The 20163-nt window shown below is 36.4% G+C and overlaps 1 protein-coding gene across 6 annotated transcripts in view; it reads right to left on the reverse strand.

The window, feature by feature from the left end:
- The window catches only part of LRRC7 (leucine rich repeat containing 7), a 608651-nt gene that overhangs the window by 68292 nt on the left and 520196 nt on the right, over window positions 1-20163 (reverse strand). For all 6 annotated transcript variants that reach the window (XM_070467940.1, XM_070467941.1, XM_070467945.1 and 3 more), the window contains one exon: window positions 7459-7680. In XM_070467940.1, coding sequence (XP_070324041.1) covers window positions 7459-7680 — 222 coding nt within the window. The remainder of the gene's footprint in view (window positions 1-7458; window positions 7681-20163) is intronic.

Genomic DNA, 20163 nt, shown 5'->3' on the forward strand with positions numbered 1-20163 from the left:
TTAGATGAAATCAGTTAATATATGAAAGGATTTTGAAACATTTGAAGCATCAAGCTGTTTTTCCTTCCTATTTATGCTTTGGAGTCTATGTGTTCTACATATACAAATATGCTTTGCCTTGGAAGGAAATGCAACCCACTCCAGTATTTTTGCCTGGAGAATTCCATGGACAGAGGAGCCTGACAGGCTATAGTCCACGGGGTTGCAAAGAGTCGGACATGACGGTGTGACTAACACTTACTTACTTCACTTATACATTTGCAAAAGAGAAAAAGTTTATTTCAGTTTCTTTAAAAAATATTCAACAAGTTATGCATGAATTGTGTATGCTTCTAAGTAGTGTTAATAACAATAACAATTCAGCTGGTAAATTGTTGAGCCATAGAATATCTCAAGTATCACTTCTCAGCCTTAGCTACATAATAGAATCACCTGGGGAGTTTCAAAAATTCCCATCACTCAGCTCACATTCAGACTAATGAAACCAGTTTCTTTGAGAATGAGGCCGGGACATTAGGGTTTTTCAAAGCTCCTGAACAGCCTCCCTCCAGAAGTATGGAGGTTCCTCAAAAAGTAAAATAGAACTATCATGTGTGCGTTAGTCACTCAGTCCTGTCCGATTCTTTGTGACTCCATGGACTGTAGCCCACCAGGTCCCTCTGTCCATGGGATTCTCCAGGCAAGAATCCTGGAGTGGGTTGCTATTCCCTTCTCCAGGGGAGCTTCCCAATCCAGGGATCAAACCCAGGTTTCCAGCATTGCAGGCAGATTCTTTTACCATCTGAGCCACCAGGGAAGCCTAGAACTATCATATGATCCAGCAATTCCACTCCAGGGTCTATATCCAAGAAAAATGAAAACACTAATTCAGAAAGACGCATGCACCGCTATCTTCACAGAAGCATTATTTACCATATCCAAGACTTGGAAATGACCCAAGTGCCCATCAACAGACAAGTGGATAAAGAAGATGTAGTATATATATAACAATATAAAAGGCCATATAAAAGGATAGAATTTTGCTATTTGCAACAACATGAATGGGCTTAGAGGGTATTATGCTAAATGAAATAAGTGAGATAGACAAATACTGTAGGATATCACTGACATGCGGAATCTAAAAAATAATACAAATGAATATATATGCAACACAAAAACAGACTCATAGAGAACAAACTTCTGGTTACCAAAGGGAAGAGGGGAGGGGGTAAAGATAAATTAGGGGTATGGGATTATCATAAACAAACCATTATGTATAAAATAAATAAACAAGGATATGCTATATAGTATGGGGAATTATAGCCAATATCTTACAATAACTTATAATGAAATATAATCTGCAAAAATACTGGATCGCCATGCTGTATGCTGCTGCTGCTGCTAAGTCGTTTCAGTCGTGTCCGACCCTGTGCGACCCCCATAGACGGCAGCCCACCAGGCTCCCCAGTCCCTGGGATTCTCCAGGCAAGAACACTGGAGTGGGCTGCCATTTCCTTCTCCAATGCATGAAAGTGAAAAGGAAAAGTGAAGTCGCTCAGTCGTGTCTGACTCTTCGAGACCCCATGGACTGCAGCCCACCAGGCTCCTCCGTCCATGGGATTTTCCAGGCAAGAGTACTGGATACCTGAGACTAAAATAATATTGTTAATCAAATATACTTCAATAAAAAAGTTGAGAAGATTCTAAAGTATAGCTGAGGCTGAGAAAAACTGATATAAAGTATTATTTTACTGAGAAGAGGAGGATAAGGTAAATAGTCACTTGGACTGGGAAACAAAGGGAGGAGCTGAGAAAATGGATATGATGGCTAAGAGTTTTCATGTGGAATGGGAAGGAGTCAAGTCTTCACTCTCTGGTTTTCTTCAACTAACTGTTTAATACAATTCTATGATTCTCTATTATATTTGTCAATAATAGTTTATTATTTATCAATAATAGTTTAATATTTGTCAATAATAGTTTATGCATTATAATCCCTTATTTTTTCTTTTTTGAAATTATTTTTAATTGAAATAATTGCTTTACTATATTGTGTAGGGTCTACTATACAGCATAGTAGATCAGCCATGCATATACATATATGACTTTTCTTTGGGATTTCCTTCCCATTCAGATCTCACAATGCATTAAACAGAGTTCCCTGTGCTATACAGTTGCTCTCATTAGCTCTTTATTTTATACACAGTATCACTAGTATATATGTATCAATCCCAATCTCCCAATTCCTTCCATCCTTCTTTTCCCTCTTGGTATCTATTTATTTATTCTCTATCTCTGTGTCTCTATTTCTTCTTTGCAAATAAGGTCATCTATGTCATTTTTATAGATTCCAACCTAAATATCCATCAACGGAGGGATGGATAAAGATGTGATACATATATACAATGGAATATTTATTACTCATTCATAAAAAAGAGCAAAATTGGGTCACTTGTATAATCCCTTTTCTAAGTAGAGTTCCCTGATAATGAATTTCAAGTGACATGCACAAGAGTTTGTTGAAGGTAATTTGTTAAAAAAGATATCATTATTGTATACCAGATTTCTAGTTTATAGAAACTAATACCTTGAATCTGGATAGTACTTTATGCTTTAAAAGTCACTTTCATATATTTTATGTTAATTATAGAGGTAAAAACAGACTTTCTACTTAATTTCTATGAAAAATGAATATGTAAAAATAAGTGTATTAAATTGGAATTCTTAGATATTTTGCCTTGTCTTATTTTGATGGGTAGTTTGAAAGTTGAGATGGTTTCATCATTCAGGAGGAACATCAAAGTTTACTAAGTGCTTCTTTATGGTTTAAAAAAAGTTAAGTGTGCTGGCTAGCTACAAAATGACATTCATTTAAATCCATTCAGTGTCATTGGTGGTAGAATTTATTATGTATTTTCAGGGGTATATGGAACTCATTTTAATCATATTAGAAACTCATTAGTTCTTTAGGCCACACTAAGGGATACAGAGGTAAATTTTTGTTGATAATAAAACTTTCCATTTGTTGAGTGTTTTTGCTTTTCAAAGCATTGGACATGTTCATGTGAGTTCTAGTTAGTATCTATTCCATCTACATAAAGCAGTTCTATAACTCTGAACTGTAGTTGAAACAGGTTCAATTAATATTATTTGACAGAAGGGGACACTGAGGCCACAGCAAGTGTCTGATTCATATGGTTAATTTAACAGTAAAACTGGTACACAGAACTTGGGTTCTGGGTTAGATAGCCCTCGGTTAAAATTTCAGCTTGACCAATTATACCGCTCACAAATTATTTTCTTAGTGCCTTGGTTTCTTCGTTTATAAAAAGGAAGTAAGATTATTGTGAGGACTAAGTGCAAGAGTCTGTGTAAGCAGGACAAGCTGTATAATTAGTGTGGCCTGATGCAAAATGAAAAAATGAGGCTCCTTGCTTAACGATTATTAAGAATTACAAGTTGGTGGCAGCAGGGCATTAAACCAAAGGCAGGGCCCATCCGCGTGCAGGGCTTTGCGCAGCGTACGGATCACCATCCTGAAGCCAGGCCTGGTGCCAGGTCCCTGGTATGTGTAGCACAGATACACTCTATGTAATATAAATAGCATAGCAGGCACTTAATGTATGGCAACTGTCGTCCCTTCTTTTCCTATTTTCATTCAGACAGCTCTACCCTGAATTAAAAAAAAAAATGCAGATTCATTGTAATTGGTCCTGTCGTTTATACCTATAGCATTCCAATAAGTGATTACTTTTTTAAAAAAGTTTTTATTTATTCATTTATTTATGGCTGTGCTGGGTCTATGTTGTTTTGTGTGGGCTTTCTCTAGTTGTGGCTAGCAGGGTCACTCTTCGTCACAGCAGCTTCTCTTGTGCAGCACCGGCTCTAGATATGTGGGCTTCAGGAGTTGGGGCTCACAGGCTTAGTTGCTCTGAAGCATGAGGAATCTTTCCAGACCAGGGATCGAACCCACATCCCCTGCATCAGCAGGTGGATGATTATTAATGAATCTTAATGAAGAATTATAATCTTAATGAAGAATTATAATTAGGAATTATCCACTGCTCCACCAAGGATATCCCAAGTGATTATTTTGTAATAGTAAAAATCTCCAAACTTTAATAGAAATTACTGTGCTTTATTATGCTATACCTAGCATTTCTATTGGTGCTATGTTTATGATGTCTCCTTGCACTTAAAAATTATGAATGACTTAGGTTTTTTCTATACAGTACTTGATCAAATTTTACACTGTTGCTGTAATCATTTAAGAAAACTGTTTTACTCTTAATGGTCTTTTTAATGCACCACTAGACATGTCTTACGAAGATACGGTATTTTGATTTATATGTCTAAAACCCATGTTAGAAATTGTCAGTTACTTCCTGGGTCTTTGCACTTCAATCATTGCTCTATAATTTTCATGTGAAACTATATAGATCTTAAATGTTTTAAATATCCTCCTCCATTTTTTCTTGCTACATATGGAAAACATCTTGCTTTTAACACATACACACATATATTAGAGAGGTCTGAGTTTTCAAAAGAAAAAAGACTTAGGAATGTAAAAAATACACAAAGTATTTTTATTATGAGAGTGAATTATATAACCTCCTCAGCCTCTTTTTGTCTGTTTTCTATCTGTATAGGGACGTTGGTACTGATAATCATGAAGCAACATCCAGTATTTTAATTCTTAAAATCTTTTATTTCTATTTCTTTTGTTTCCAGTTTCTTTAGTGTCAAACTAATTTTGCATGTGTATGTGTAAAACTGTATCATTTGACTGTCCCAAAAACTTTTTGAATGTTGTTGGTGGGTGGTAATGTTCTCATTTTATAAGGAGAAAAACAGAACCTCATGAAAAAGTTAGACTTGGCCAGAGTCACATGCTTTAATAAAAGGTAACATTAAACTCAAACTCCAAATTCTGAGACCTATTCCTAGTATTCTAGCATTCATTGAATGCTATAGAGCAGGGGTCCCCAGCCCCTGGGCCATGGCCTATTGGGAACTGGGTTGCATAGCAGGAGGTGAGTGGCAGGTGAACGAGTGAAGCTGCATCTGTATTTTCAACCACTCCCCATTGCTCACATTTCCACCTGAGCTCCGTCTCCTGTCAGATCAGCTTTGGCATTAGATTCTCACAGGAGTGTGAACTCTACTGTGCTCAAATCATCCCAAAACCATCCCCCCACCCAGGTCTGGAAAAATTGTCTTCCATGAAACCAATCCCTGGTGCCAAAAAGATTGGGGAAAGAAAGATATGAAAGAAAACAGTGTAGTAGTTGATGATGTGCTGGAAAATGTTTAAGAGCTGGCTGGGGGAAGGTGAAGGCCCTGGTTTGTAGTGTTTGCTGATTTCTCTAGTGTAATTATCCTCACAATTGCAATTTATCAGTGTGATGTCATCGAAGGTGGAGTTGGGAAGAGATGCACATTGTAATGAGCCAGGATGACTATGTGTCAGCCTGCCACTGGTAGTGGATAATTATTAGTCTGCATCATAAAAAATGTTCTGAGAAACTGTCTCTGGATTTGTAATTCAGGGGAAGCGACAGCATTGTTTGGGGACTAGTACTATTTGTTTAAAATCTCTTTAGACTTCCTCATGTTCACTCCAAAGTTTTTATCTCAGCATTCCAAACCATTTCGGCCTGAAACCAAGGCAGAAAAAAAAACTGGGAATTTAAAAAAGTAATTACACTTAAGTACTTTCCTTAATGTAAACATTGACTGTTTAAGTTTTCACCTCCCAGTTTGAAAGACATCTCATGTTTTTAGAGCTGCAAAACACTTGCAATGACTATAAGTGCATTCTCTATGATGTTTTACATTTAATAAGTATGTGAATTAAAACTTAGTAATCCTCTCATTAAGCTATACAATTTACGTATTTTTGGATAATAATGCTAAAAGGCCTTTAAATTTAGAGTGTTCAGAATAACTGCATGCTAATACTGACCCTTGGAGAAGGATATGGCAATCCACTCCAGTATTCTTGCCTGAAAAATCCCACGGACAGAGGAGCCTGGTGGTCCATGGGGTTGCAAAAGAGTCAGGCAGGACTTAGCAATTAAACAACAAATAACAATACTAACCCTATCACTAAAAGTAGGTGAAACAGAGGGCGTTGATATCAGTGGATTTAAATGTGCTGATTCTGGGAGAAAGAACTTTTGTAATAACTTATTTTATTAATTATGACTGCTAACAACAGAAATAATTAAATCAGAGAATTAGATTGAAGTTACAGTATTTGTAGTGAAGAGGATATGAACAATTTTTAACCTAAGATGCCTGTGGTAAAGCATAATTTAAAACTTTATTAACTTTTAAAAATCTCTAGAGAATTAAAAACTTCAACTCATTACCTGATTAAAGACATCTGTCTGCTTTATTTTACCTTAAATCTAACACTTGGCCTAGATCAAGGCAAGATAGGAAGAAAATTATCATAAAAAACCTATGATTCTGAGAAGGAATAATATATCATCTCAGGTTCAAGAAGGGTATTAGAAAACACAGGAGATTTCTAGAGCAGCTGGGATCAAAATAATAAATGATTCTTAATAGCATAAAGGAAAAAGCTGGAGAACGAAGATAATCTCATATGATATGTTTAGAAAACGAGAACGGTGATTTGTGAAGCTTTGAGTAAGCAATAATAAAGTGAAACCTTTACAAACCATATTAAGGGGTTAGTGAAGTCAGTAGGAGCTTTGCCTTTTTATCTACAGAATGAAATAAGGGAAATTAATTTTCTGAGGATATTAAGATCTTGATGTCTTACTTTCAAAGCTTAATATGACTCAAAAGATGAGAGCCTATTCAATGTTCTAGCCTTAAGGAAAAAAATAAGATTTTACAATGGAAAACCAAATCCTAATTTTAGGTTGATAAGAAAAGCAGCAATTTTTTTTTTTAACTACATGGTATTTATCAATAGCTTTTGGAGCATTTCAGGAATGCTTCCCTCCTAACTGCTTTATCATTTTGATCATAGCAAAGATTTATCTCTGTGTTATTCAACAATTAGAAGATAAACTTAAAAAAAAAAGTTCCCACAAATAGAAGGGAATATACAGTTTACTTTATACACTTAATTTCGCCAAAGGCCGTGGTGAATACACCTAATTCATTGAAGCACTTTGTAACATTCAAAAGCTGTGCTGAAAAGTTAAGTCAGAGTTGAGAGTAGGTAGAAGAAGGTGCAGGATAAACCAGAAAAACTATCCCAATTCATCAATTTTTCTCTATGTGAAATGGGCATTTTAACCAACCATCAATTTCTATATGTTGTAGATCTTAACCACGGAAAATGACAGTAAAAACACTACAAAGAGGGCTTCAATCCGTTCAACATGGTGATGCATTAACGTGTCTCAGGCTACATTAATGAGGGAAGGCAAACCACAGACTGCTGGGACTTATCCAAACATTTCCTAAAAATTCATCAATTATAAGAACTCCTCTCACCTGCTCTGGATATCCATCCATACTCCTCTGCCCTTTAGTTTGAATTAAGCACCGTCCAGGCTGAGGTCCCCGAGTGGCCTGTGAAGAGGGGATCTGAATGGGCAATGGTGACTGAAATTGCTGGATGGTCACTTTGTTTATGTTTCCCTCATACGGCTGCTGCTCCCGACTACGATGCTGAAGGCTTTGGGAGCCCATCAAGGTCTGGATGTGGCTGCCTGCCTGTGGAGAAGATAATCTGTCAGAAGATTTGTGCTGTTGAAAGGGTGTGATTAAAGCAGAAGGGTAGGGAAGCACAGAGTAAGTAAAGTGACATCATTTGGGCTTTCAGCCACGGCTGGAAAGGATAACGAAAAAACAGTAAGGGTCTGCCTACTGTGGTCTGTGAAAATGTTAATATCAGAGCAAGGTCACATTAAATACATTCATAGTCATCTGATGGCTTATCAAAGGTGATTTTAACCCCCATTTTAAGGAAACAAAGTTCAGACTGAAAAATTTCAAGAAGAAAAAGTCACAACTTAAAAAACAAAGAGGTGAACCATCTGGCATTTCATTTTGAATAATGGCAGAGAAAGAAATGTAATATGTGAAACATTGGGGGAAATGATAGAAACTAATTCCTAATTCTGAAGCAAAAGAATTGAATTCCATATTTTTCTTTATGCCACACAATATGTATAGGAAGCTTGTTTTCATGAGTATAATTGATATTTATTAGTTTTCTCTATTATTAAACCAAGAATACTTTTCTGGGAATCTTTAAATTCCATTAAAATTAATCATGTGAAATTCTTGTGTCTAGCCTGTAGACGCACTAGTTATGCAAGTGAAGTGAAAGTCGCTCAGTCCTGTTGATTTTTTGTGACCCCGTGGACCAGTCCATGGAATTCTCCAGGCTAGAATACCAGAGTGGATAGCCGTTCCCTTCTCCAGGGAATCTTCCCAACCCAGGGACTGAACCAAGGTCTCCCGCATTGCAGGCGGATTCTTTCCAGCTGAACCACGAGGGAAGCCCAGTTATGCAAAGGTCTTTAAAATGAGCTCTGCATGCAGATCTTGACATGAGCTTTCAGAGATTCATCAGTATCCCATTTAAAGCAACAGCAATCATTTATCAATCCATGTGTGGTTGCTTCCCCGGTAGCTCAGCTGGTAAAGAATCCACCTGCAATTCAGGAGACCCCGGTTCGATTACTGGGTCAGAAAGATCCACTGGAGAAGGGATAGGTTACCCACCCCATTACTCTTGGGCTTCCCTGGTGGCTTAGCTGGTAAAGAATCTGCCTGAAAAATGTGGGAGTCCTGGTTCTATCCCGAGGTTGGGAAGATCCCCTGGAGATGGGAATGGCTACCCACTCCAGTATTCTGGCCTGGAGAATTCCATGGACTATATAGGCCTTGAGGTCGCAAAGAGTTGGACACGACTGAGCAACTTTAACAAGGGTAGTTGCTAGAGGAGAAAGGGCATGGGAAAGTTTGGTCTCCAATCTTTACATGAAACAATATCTAATCCAGTTCTTTGTTCACTCCATTTTCTCACCTTCATTCTAGCATGGGTTTCTTGAGTCATTCTACCTGACATCCTTTCTTCCAAGGAGGCAGTTCTGTTTCTGAGTTGATAGAACATGCCTTTTATTAAATAAAATAAACAACATGGCTTTTGTTTATTGATTGATTGATTTGGCTGTACCAGGCATCCTGTGGGGACCTTAGTTCCCCAACCAGGGATCAAACCCATGCTCCCCTGCAATGGAAGGGCAGAGTCCTAACCACCGGACCATCAGGGAAGTCCTCTAGAACATGACTTCTAAAATTAAGTATGGTTTAACGTGGAGGTCTAACTTGGGAAATGAATGCTCATCCTTAATACTTTTGAAACTATATTTTAATGCTGTGCTTGGTAGTACCCCATCATTATGAAAGGATCTGAGGGAGTATTTTCTGAATTCATCATCTTTCTTATTGATGTTTTAAGGGTAGGCAATTTGGAATTTAAAAGCAAATTTCATTAGTTATGAAAGTTTGTGAATTTTCCTGACTAATCAAGATTTTTGATTACTATGAAAAAGTCAGATTGGAGGAACAAGGAAAGTTTATTTAACAAGTATTCAAGGAAAAGATGACTTCATTACTTTAAAGTTCTTAAAGAAGAGCAACATAAGGGATATAAGGAGATGACAGTGATCACTGGAAAATCATTTGGAGAGGGAAGGCATGTTGTTTGATTTCAAACAACAGGTATTTCAGCTAAGAAAATATTAAAAAAATTTACTATTTGGCAATATGTAAGGCAAAGTAAAAAATCATTTGATTACATTTTAGATATCCAACTGATTGTCTTACCATGTACAATTTTTGTTTTACATTCAAAAACAGTAAAGATATTTCAGCCACGAGAAATTGGAAGAAAAGATGCAAAAAGAAGTTTCAGGCACAATATCAAACACAGCATGATATCAAAACAAATATCATACCATTACTGTCTAAAGTAACCAGGGATCACAAAAACTATGACATCATAAGCACAACTAAGATAAACTCATAATAGGCAAATGCATATTTCTCTAATATATCTATTTCCTTCTCAGATATCTAAATGAAAGATGTCACAACTTTTTCAGCCATTCTAGAAGACTGAACGCACTTTTGGTCAAGTATTTCCTTTTTGCAAATTCCATTCTCTCATACTTCCATGGAATTTCATGTTCTCTTGTTAGGTAGGAGAGGAAAGCCATGATGAGCCCAGTATCACATTTTGAGCTACTGTACTCTGAATTAACTCACTGGCCTGCTGAGTTACTTAGGGAAACTGGTTTCCTGGACTTAGAGGAGCTGGGGGGTATAGGCTGACTAAGACTGGCTGGCTGAACCACTAAAGAATCAATTGACTTCATATCCGCTTCTTGTCTCCATTGATGGAGTGTTCATGGGTCTTCAGTTAGTACTTGAGCCAGTGTAAAAGAGGAAGACTGGCTGTTTAATTGAAAGCAACAGACAAGCAAAGAATTTTTATACCCTCCAAAATTTAGAGGGGTCCAGAACATAGCTCGAGTCCCAAAAGCATAATTCACAAGAGATGATCAATAATGATTGCTTAGCCAAAATTTCATTGATTGGAATATTCTGATAATGGTCTATTCAAGGGTAAAAAATTGTATGCTATAGTTTTAAAACATATTATATTATAGCCTTTAAAATTATTTTTATTTTTTTCCTTCTGATTGGAAAGTTTTGAGCTTTAATTATGCTTTGATGTGAAACCTTTAAGGGCAAGCACCATATCATACTTAACATCTTTAATAGCTGGCACTGTAACTTATATTTAATAAACAATGGCTATCATCCAAACACTAGGTGCCAGAGAATGTGCTAAAACTTACTTTATACATATTATCTCCTTTAACCCTTACAATAAGTATTAAGGGATTAATTATTATTAGCTGTTATTATTTAATTTTACTGAGGAGGAAACTATGGCTTGGAGAGGTCAAGTAACTGTCCCAAGTAATTTGCACAACCGGGAAACTGGCTGGACCAGGATTTGAACCAAGGCTCTCTGACAATCAGAGTTCATGTTCTTAAATGCAAAATTATAGTGGAACAACCTTTTCCTCCAATAGTTGAACTATGAAATGAAAAGGAACCACAAAAAGGAACAAAAAGTATCCACAAAAGGAACCACAAAAAGTATCAGGTTGTTGAGGAAGGGTATATAAAATTTATTTAGCAGTCCTTTAATTTGCTAAAGAGCCTTTCCTACTTTTTGAATTAGGTCTATTATCTAATTTTATATCCTATGTATGTGACTTAGAACTTTATACTTAAGCAAACAGGAGGATGCTCTGTGTATTTAGCAATCTTTTCATGATTGTAAAATAATAATGCTCATGTTCTCGGATGACTTGGCAAAACATAAAGTGGGCATGGAAGGAACATTCTGTAAAATGATTTTGTTCATATCAGCAGCAGTTCTTTCACCCTCTATTGGGGCTACAGGGTGCAGTAAATGGGGATGGGTGAAGACAGCTATAGAAAGCAAAGAATTAACACTTAAGTTTTATGTGAAGTTAACCAAACATAAATGACAAAAGACATCTAATGGAACAATTATGGTGTGGAGGGACTATAAAGAGGAAGTTTTTTTGACTGGCACAGAGGCTTGAGAAAAGTAATAAGGATGCTCATGAAGAAGTATAAAGGACTGATGAAAATGTAGAAAATGTCAAGAGACTGAATTTGTTCAAGTAGAGGGTTAGCTATGAGAACATTGACTCATACTGAAGGAGAATTTGAACATGAAGTTTTCTATAAAGGTTGAGTTGCACATTTTGAATGATAAAAAGAAATAGAGAAGATTTGACATTTGTTTTGAACTTTCGAGGGGAGGTTGAACAGAATAACATGTATTTGAGGAGAACAGTATGGAATATGATGTTTTCAAGTTGACCCAAAAACATAGTGTCAAGGTTTACAGAGAAAAACTCCAAACATCTCAAGGAAATATTTAAGCCAAAGCCACAGGAAAAAAAATGTGATTTGATACCAAATGGCAGTGTTCATATGCAATTTATCCCATAGCTCATTATTCTATGGAAATTTGAAGGGTTTGGGGGGTTTGTATGATATAAAATAGATGATTTTTTCACTGCAAGTTGTGGTTCACACTATTTTCTTAGAAAAGACTGACAAGTGTATCACTCAATTTGGCTATCTGTTTTACTACTCATCTTGGCTCTTGGACCACTTGTAATTGCTTCCAAAAATTAAACACAGCCTCAAAGGATGACAATTTATGCCACTGAGAATACTCAAATGGATACAATTCATTTTCTAAAATTAAGTTCAAAAGAGTTATAAAGATATTTGGGAGCAATGTCAACAACACAGAAACATCTACAAGGCATAATTAAGTAACTGATTTCAAGGAAACAGCAGTACTCATTTAAATGAGTCAGTTTCAATAATTTTGTAAAACAACAGCAAAACAGTTCTATCAGTTACTATCTACACCATATACTCTGCAGTACCTTTTTTTTTTTTAACATGTAGGGTTAAGTGTTAGAAATCAGGACAGTAGTATTTCTGCTTCAAGTAGATGGAGTAGACATACTTTCCCCTATTCTCTCCATTAAGAACAATGAAAAACACTGGACATTATAAAGAAACACATATAGGAAAACTCTGAAATGTAGACTGAAGAGGCTAAGGACCAAGTAACAACATGGTGGTAAATTTCTTGGGTTTTATTTTTGTGTCATATATCCCAGACTAGAAGTTGAAAAAGTGGACATCCCCAGAATGCCAACCAGTATAGATGAAGAAAGCCCCAACAAAAGCCTATTCTCTCTAGCCAAAGGACAAGGAAAAAAGGGCATCCTAGCAAGACAGAAAACTTTTAGATAACAATTGCTCTACTATAGCCAAACACCACGGAAAGGACTGTGGTCCCACCATGACAATGCCAGCAAAGACCAAGTGTGAAGAGGAGATGTCTACCCTCATAAGGATTTAATAAGGCACAACACTTCTGCTGGGGTGGTGTCAGAGAAGCCTAAGTGAGGTGTCAGTGAATGCATCCCCACTGGCCAGTAGTAAGCCACTTGCCACCCAATGGTGTCAGTGGAGACCTCACAAGGAGCATGGACTCACACCCCAACCCAGCCGTAATGAGGCACTCCTCTACCTTCACATTAGGGTGGTGAGAGAGGTCTTAGTAGACAGTCAGGATTTTCTCCATCACTTAAGTACAATGAGGCTACTCCCTCTTAGGTATCAGTGGAGATCTTCTAGGACCTGAAACTTCAACCCCCTAACAAAAATGAGGAGACCTTGCCTCAAGTGTCACTTGATTCTAAATGAAAAAATTGGACTTGTACCCCAACTTGGCCAAAATGAGGCAACTGGAGTGGTGTCAGAGAAGACCAGTTGCAACAGATGATTTAAATATGATTCAGAGTTTTGTAACACAGTATGAAAATGTCTAGGTTTTAACCATACCAAGAACAAGGAAGATCTCAAACAATAAAAAAACAAAACACAATAGATGCTAACACTGAGATGACAGAAATTAGAACTAGTTGACAAGGATTTTTAAGACAACAATAAAAAAATGCTTCAGTGATCAATTACATACAGGCTTGAAACAAATAAAAGAATAGAAACCCACCAAAGGAATATAATGTCTTAGTAAAGAAACAGAAGATGTAAAGAAGAAACACAAAGAAATTTTACAGTTAGAAAATATAATAACTGGAAAGCTCCGTGTATGGGCTTAACACCAAAATGTAGAGAACAAAGAGGAAAAAAAACCAAAACTGAAAGGATGGTAGAAATTATCCAATCTGTAACAAAGAGAAAACAAAAACAAAAACAAAAAGCCAAAAAACAAAACAAAAAAACAAAAAGAGAAAACACACTGAGAAAAAAAATGAACGGAGTCCCAGAGACTCTGTTCAAAGGTTCCAACAGTAATATTGTCAAAACAGATGAGAAATAAGTCAGGCTGAAAAATGAAAAGAAATAACGGCAGAAAAATTCTGAAATTTGGCAAAAGAAAAGTCCTATAGATTTAAGAAGCAGAGAGAAATCCCATACAGGGTAAACAGAAAGAAATCAATGCACAGTCACATGATAATTAAAATTCTGAAAACTAAAGAGAAAGAAAAACATCTCAAAAGCAGCTTGAGAAACATGACATTCTTACCTATAGAGGAAAAACAATTTGAATTACACTAGATATCTCATCAAAGACCATGGAGGACAAAACAAAGTGCCACAATATTTTTCAAGTGCTGAAGAAAAAAAACTGTCAACTCAACGTCTTATACTCCTGAAAAATATTCTTCAGCCACCAAAGAAAAACTGAAATATTCTCAGATGAGGAAAATGAGGGAATTTGTCACCACTATATTTATCCTAAAATAATGGTTAAAGGAATTTTCTAAACTAAAATTTAAAGAAACCTGGAACATTAGGAAAGGAAAAAGAACATGACAAGCAAATATATGGGTAAATAAAATGAGCTTTCTTTCTCTTCTTGAATTTTCAAAATTATGTTTGATGATGAACTAAAATTATGGTACTATCTGAGGCAATTCTAAATGTATGTAGAGGAAATATTGAAGACAATTGTAAGAATAGGACGGTGAAGGGACATAAAAGAAGGCAAGGTTTCTTACCTTCTTCATTTGAGCTGCTAAGTGATGATGCTAATGGACTCTTGTAAGTTATGTTTACATAATACAATACCAAGAACAATCACTAAAAAAACTACAAAAAAAGATATACTAAAAGCACTGTAGATAAATCAAAATTAAATTCTAAAAGATATTCAAATAACTCAGAAGAAGCAGGAAAAAGAAAACAGAGAAGCACTAAAAGAGAGCAAAAACAAAACAGTTTAAAGGTTTAAGGTTTAAAACTTAAACCTTAATGTGTCAAATTAAATGCAAAGATATTAAATATGCAAATTAAAAGACAGATCTTGGAAGGGTAGATTAAAAAACATTACTCAATTATATGTAGACTATAACAAATAACTTCAAATATAATGACATAGGCAGGTAGATATTAAAAGGGTTGAAAGTAAATGTCATGCAAATATGAATTAATGGAAATGAGATGTGGCTGCATTAATACCAGATAAGGCATATTTCAGAACAAAGAAAATACACTAGGAACAGAGAGGAATTTTATGTGACAAAAGAAGCGTTAATTGACCATGAAAACATAGCAATCCTAAATGTATACACAACAAGAAAACAGAGGTGCAAAGGTGTAAAACAAAACTGATGAACTAAGAAAATTGACATTCATTATTGCTGGGAGAAATATCAATAACCTCAGATATGCAGATGACACCACACTTAAGGCAGAAAGTGAAGAAGAAGAACTAAAGGGCCTTTTGAAAGTGAGAGAGGAGAGATTAAAAGTTGGATTAAAGCTCAACATTCAGAAAACAAAGATCATGGCATCTGGTCCCATCACTTCATGGCAAATAGATGGGGAAACAGAGCAAACAGTGGCAAACTTTATTTTTTTGGGCTCCAAAATCACTGCAGATGGTGACCGCAGCCATGAAATTAAAGGACGTTTACTTCTTGGAAGAAAAGTTATGATCAACCTAGACAGCATATTGGAAAACAGAGACATTACTTTGCCAACAAAGGTCCATCTAGTCAAGGCTATGGTTTTTCCAGTGGTCACGTATGGATGTGAGAGTTGGACCATAAAGAAAGCTGAGTGCTGAAGAACTGATGCTTTTGAACTGCAGTGTTGGAGAGGACTCTTGAGAGTCCCTTGGACTGCAAGGAGATCAAACCAGTCCATCCTAAAGGAAATCAGTCCTGAGTATTCACTGGGAGGGCTGATGTTGAAGCTGAAACTCCAATACTTTGGCCACCTGATGCGAAGAGCTGACTCATTTGAAAAGACCCTGATGCTGAGAAAGATTGAGGGCAGGAGGAGAAGGGGATAACAGAGGATGAGATGGTTGGATGGTATCACCGACTCAATGGACATGAGTTTGGATAAACTCCAGGAGTTGGTGATGGACAGGGAGACCTGGTGTGCTGTGGTCCATGGGGTCACAAAGAGCTGGACTCGACTGAGTGACTGATCTTAACTGATTGTTACAGTTGGAGATTTCAACATGCTTCTCTCAACAACTTATAGAAAAACTAGACTGAAAATTATGATGAAAAAGAAAAATTCAACAATACATCAACCAACCAGATCTAATCATCACTTTTAGAACATTCTACCTGATAGGAGCACTATACACATTCTTTTCAAGTTCCCACAGTACATTCACTGAGATAGACTATATCCTGATTTGGAAAACAAATTGCAGCAAGTTTAAAAGAGGTGAAATTACACAAAATGTGTTCGTTAATCACAATAAATCAAACTAAGAATGAATGATAGAAAGATAAAAAGAAAATATTTAAACAATTGGAGTTAAAAATGTAGTTCTAAATAACTCATGGATCAAAGAAGTCGTCTCAGGGGAAATAAAATATTGAACTGAATGTAAATGAAAATTAGTGAAACAAAGCTAAAGTGCATATACTAAAAAAGAAAACACCTTAAGTCAATAATTGAGATACTACCTCAATAGCTTAGAAAAATAGGAGTCAAATTAACCAAAGCAAGCAGGAATAAATATTAGAAGTGTAGAAATTAATGGAACTTAAAATTAACTACAAAATAAAATAAATAGTGTTTTTTAAAAGATCAATAAAATTGACATACATCTAGCAAGACTGAAAAAGCAAAAAAAGACAAATACAAAATCAGGAATGAAGGGGATATCACTACAGACTCTGCAGATATCATGAGAATAATACAGTAACACTACAAATAACTACAAAAAATTTGACAACTAATATGAAATGGGCCACTACTTTTTAAAAAAATTTTAATTGGAAGCTAATTACTTTACAGTATTGTGGTGGTTTTTGCCATATGTTCACATGCATCAGCCATAGGTGTACATGTTTTCCCCATTCTGAACCTCCCTTCCACCTCCCTCCCCATCCCATCCCTCAGGGTCATCCCACTTTCTTAAAAAACACTAACTAACATAACTCACACAATATGGATTAGATAATTTGAATAGCCCTGAAACAATCAAGGTTAGCATCAGTAATGTTAAAATTCCCAGGAAAAATATCTCTAGGCCCAGATCACTATACTGGATAATGTTATGTGATGAATCTTATTTATTCTATCAAATATTTAAATAAGAGTTAACAGTAATTCTATACATTATTTTCCAGATAATAGAAGAGGAGGAAAGGCTTCCCATTTTATGAACAAAACCACAAAAGGACAGTACAAACAAACAAAAAGCAGAAAGAAAAAAAAAAGGAAGAAAGAAAAAGAAAACTATAGACCAATATCCTTTAGAATACAGATGCAAAAAATCCATAACAAAACAGTGGCAAAATAGAATTCAGCAATACATAGAAAGAATTAAACATCATGACTAAGTGGGGTTTATTTAAATAATAAAAAGCTTGCTCAATATTTGAAAATCAACCAATGCATCATATTAATGGCTACAGAAGAAAAATCATGTGATCATATCGAAGGAAGCAGAATAAGGTTATTGTGAAGATGAGTGTATTTATGTCAAGCACCTTAGTACCATGCCTAATATATACTGTAGATACTACTTCATGATTAGGATAACCAAACTATCTTCTTATTTTATTTGTGTACCGCCAGGGCTAATTTTGATGTCAAATATCTATGTTCTCCCATTTGGGTGTTAGAGGACAAACTTGTACAAAGTCATGGAAGGGAGCCCTAAAGGTTGAAAGAGAGGCGGCAGGAGGTTGTTTCTCTTGCCCTCAGGACATGGTAACAGGGCATTCTGCTGACACAGTGCAGTATTATGTGGAGGATTAAAATTTGCTGATCTTACATTTGTAGAGTCGAATACTGGTGGTATACTCCAGTATTTCAAATGACAGATAAAAAGGTGAGGCAATAGGGCCTTTCCTTTCAGTTCATAAGCCTTAGGCTGGCAGCTGACTGATATGGGCAGGCAGTCATTTGTGGCTTATTGAAACTTTATAAGCATATTCTTCTATGATTAAAGGTCAACTTACAAAACACATCTGTGTACTTGGAAATTATTAACCACAATGAAAAAAAAGGGGATCCATAATAGTAAAAGTGATGAAATTAGAGACAAGTCAACACTTTCCACCTACAATTTGTTCTATGATGATGTTGACTTTTACATGCCTGAAATAAATAAATAAATAAGAAGATGTTAGCAATAACAGCAAAAGTTTGATAATCATTTATTTCACCCTTGAGATTTCTAGGAACATATAGGTAGTGAACCTAATAGAATGGACCTAACAGAAGCTGAAGATATTAAGAAGAGGTGGCAAGAATACACAAAATAACTGTACAAAAAAGATCTTCACGACCCAGATAATGATGATGGTGTGATCACTCACCTAGAGCCAGACATCCTGGAAGGCAAAGTCAAGTGGGCCTTAGGAAACATCATTACGAACAAAGCTAGTGGAGGTGATGGAATTCCAGTTGAGCTATTTCAAATCCTAAAAGATGATGCTGTGAAAGTGCTGCACTCAGTATGCCAGCAAATTTAAAAAACTCAGCAGTGGCCACAGGACTGGAAAAGGTCAGTTTCATTCCAACCCCTAAGAAAGGCAATCCCAAAGAATGCTCAAACTACCGCACAACTGCACTCATCTTACATGCTAGTAAAGTAATGCTCAAAATTCTCCAAGCCAGGCTTCAACAATACGTGAACCATGACTTCCAGAGGTTCAAGTTGGTTTTAGAAAAAGGCAGAGGAACCAGAGATCAAATTGCCAACATCTGCTGGATCATCAAAAAAGCAGGAGAGTTCCAGGAAAACATCTACTTCTGCTTTATTGACTATGCCAAAGCCTTTGACTATGTGGATCACAATAAACTGTGGAAAATTCTGAAAGAGATGGGAATACCAGATCACCTGACCTGCCTCCTGAGAAACCTGTATGTAGGACAGGAAGCAAGAGTTAGAACTGGACATGGACCAACAGACTGGTTCCAAATAGGAAAAGGAGTACGTCAAGGCTGTATATTGTCACCCTGCTTATTTAACTTAAATGCAGAGTACTTCATGAGAAACACTGGGCTGGATGAAGCACAAGTTGGAATCAAGTCTGCTGGGAGAAATATCAATAACGTCAGATATGCAGATGACACCACCCTTATGGCAGAAAATGAAGAAGAACTAAAGAGCCTCTTGATGAAAGTGAAAGAGGAGAGAGGAAAAGTTGGATTAAAGCTCAGCATTCAGAAAACTAAGATCATGGCATTTGGTCCCGTCACTTCATGGGAAAAGATGGGGCAACAGTGCAAACAGTGGCAAACTATTTTTTTGGGCTCCAAAATCACTGCAGATGGTGACTGCAGCCATGAAATTAAAAGATGCTTACTTCTTGGAAGAAAAGTTATGACCAACCTAGACAGCATATTAAAAAGCAGAGACATTACTTTGCCAACGAAGGTCCATTTAGTCAAGGTTATGGTTTTTCCAGTAGTCACATATGGATGTGAGAATTGAGCCATAATGAAAGCTAATTGCTGAAGAATTGATGCTTTTGAACTGTGGTGTTAGAGAAGACTCTTGAGAGTACCTTCGACTGCAAGGAGATCAAACCAGTCCATCCTAAAGGAGATCAGTCCTGGGTGTTCTTTGGAAGGACTGACGTTGAAGCTGAAACTCCAATATTTGGCTACTTGATGTGTAGAGCTGACTCATTTGAAAAGACCCTGATGCTGGAAAAGATTGAAGGCAAGAGGAGAATGGGATGACAGAGGATGAGATGGTTGGATAGTGTCACCGACTCAATGGACAGAAGTTTGTGTAAACTCTGGGAGGTGGTGATGGACAGGGAGGCCTGGCATGCTGTGGTCCATGGGGTTGCAAAGAGGTGGACACGACTGAGCGACTGAACTGAACTGATAGGTAGTGAAGTAATTAGATAAAAATCAGATGACACGAAATGGAATCTTATCATTTTGATAGTCTCTATTTGGCAGCAATCCTTAATCATCTGCCAGTTATCATGTTGTTTAGGTCTTCAAACTACCTATTCAATTACAGACATTTTCATTACAATGGATCAATTTCACACTTTCTTTTTGGTCTTAAATTTCTTCTGAATT

Source organism: Odocoileus virginianus, chromosome 5 (genome assembly GCF_023699985.2).
Source record: "Odocoileus virginianus isolate 20LAN1187 ecotype Illinois chromosome 5, Ovbor_1.2, whole genome shotgun sequence".
Lineage (NCBI taxonomy): Eukaryota > Metazoa > Chordata > Mammalia > Artiodactyla > Cervidae > Odocoileus > Odocoileus virginianus.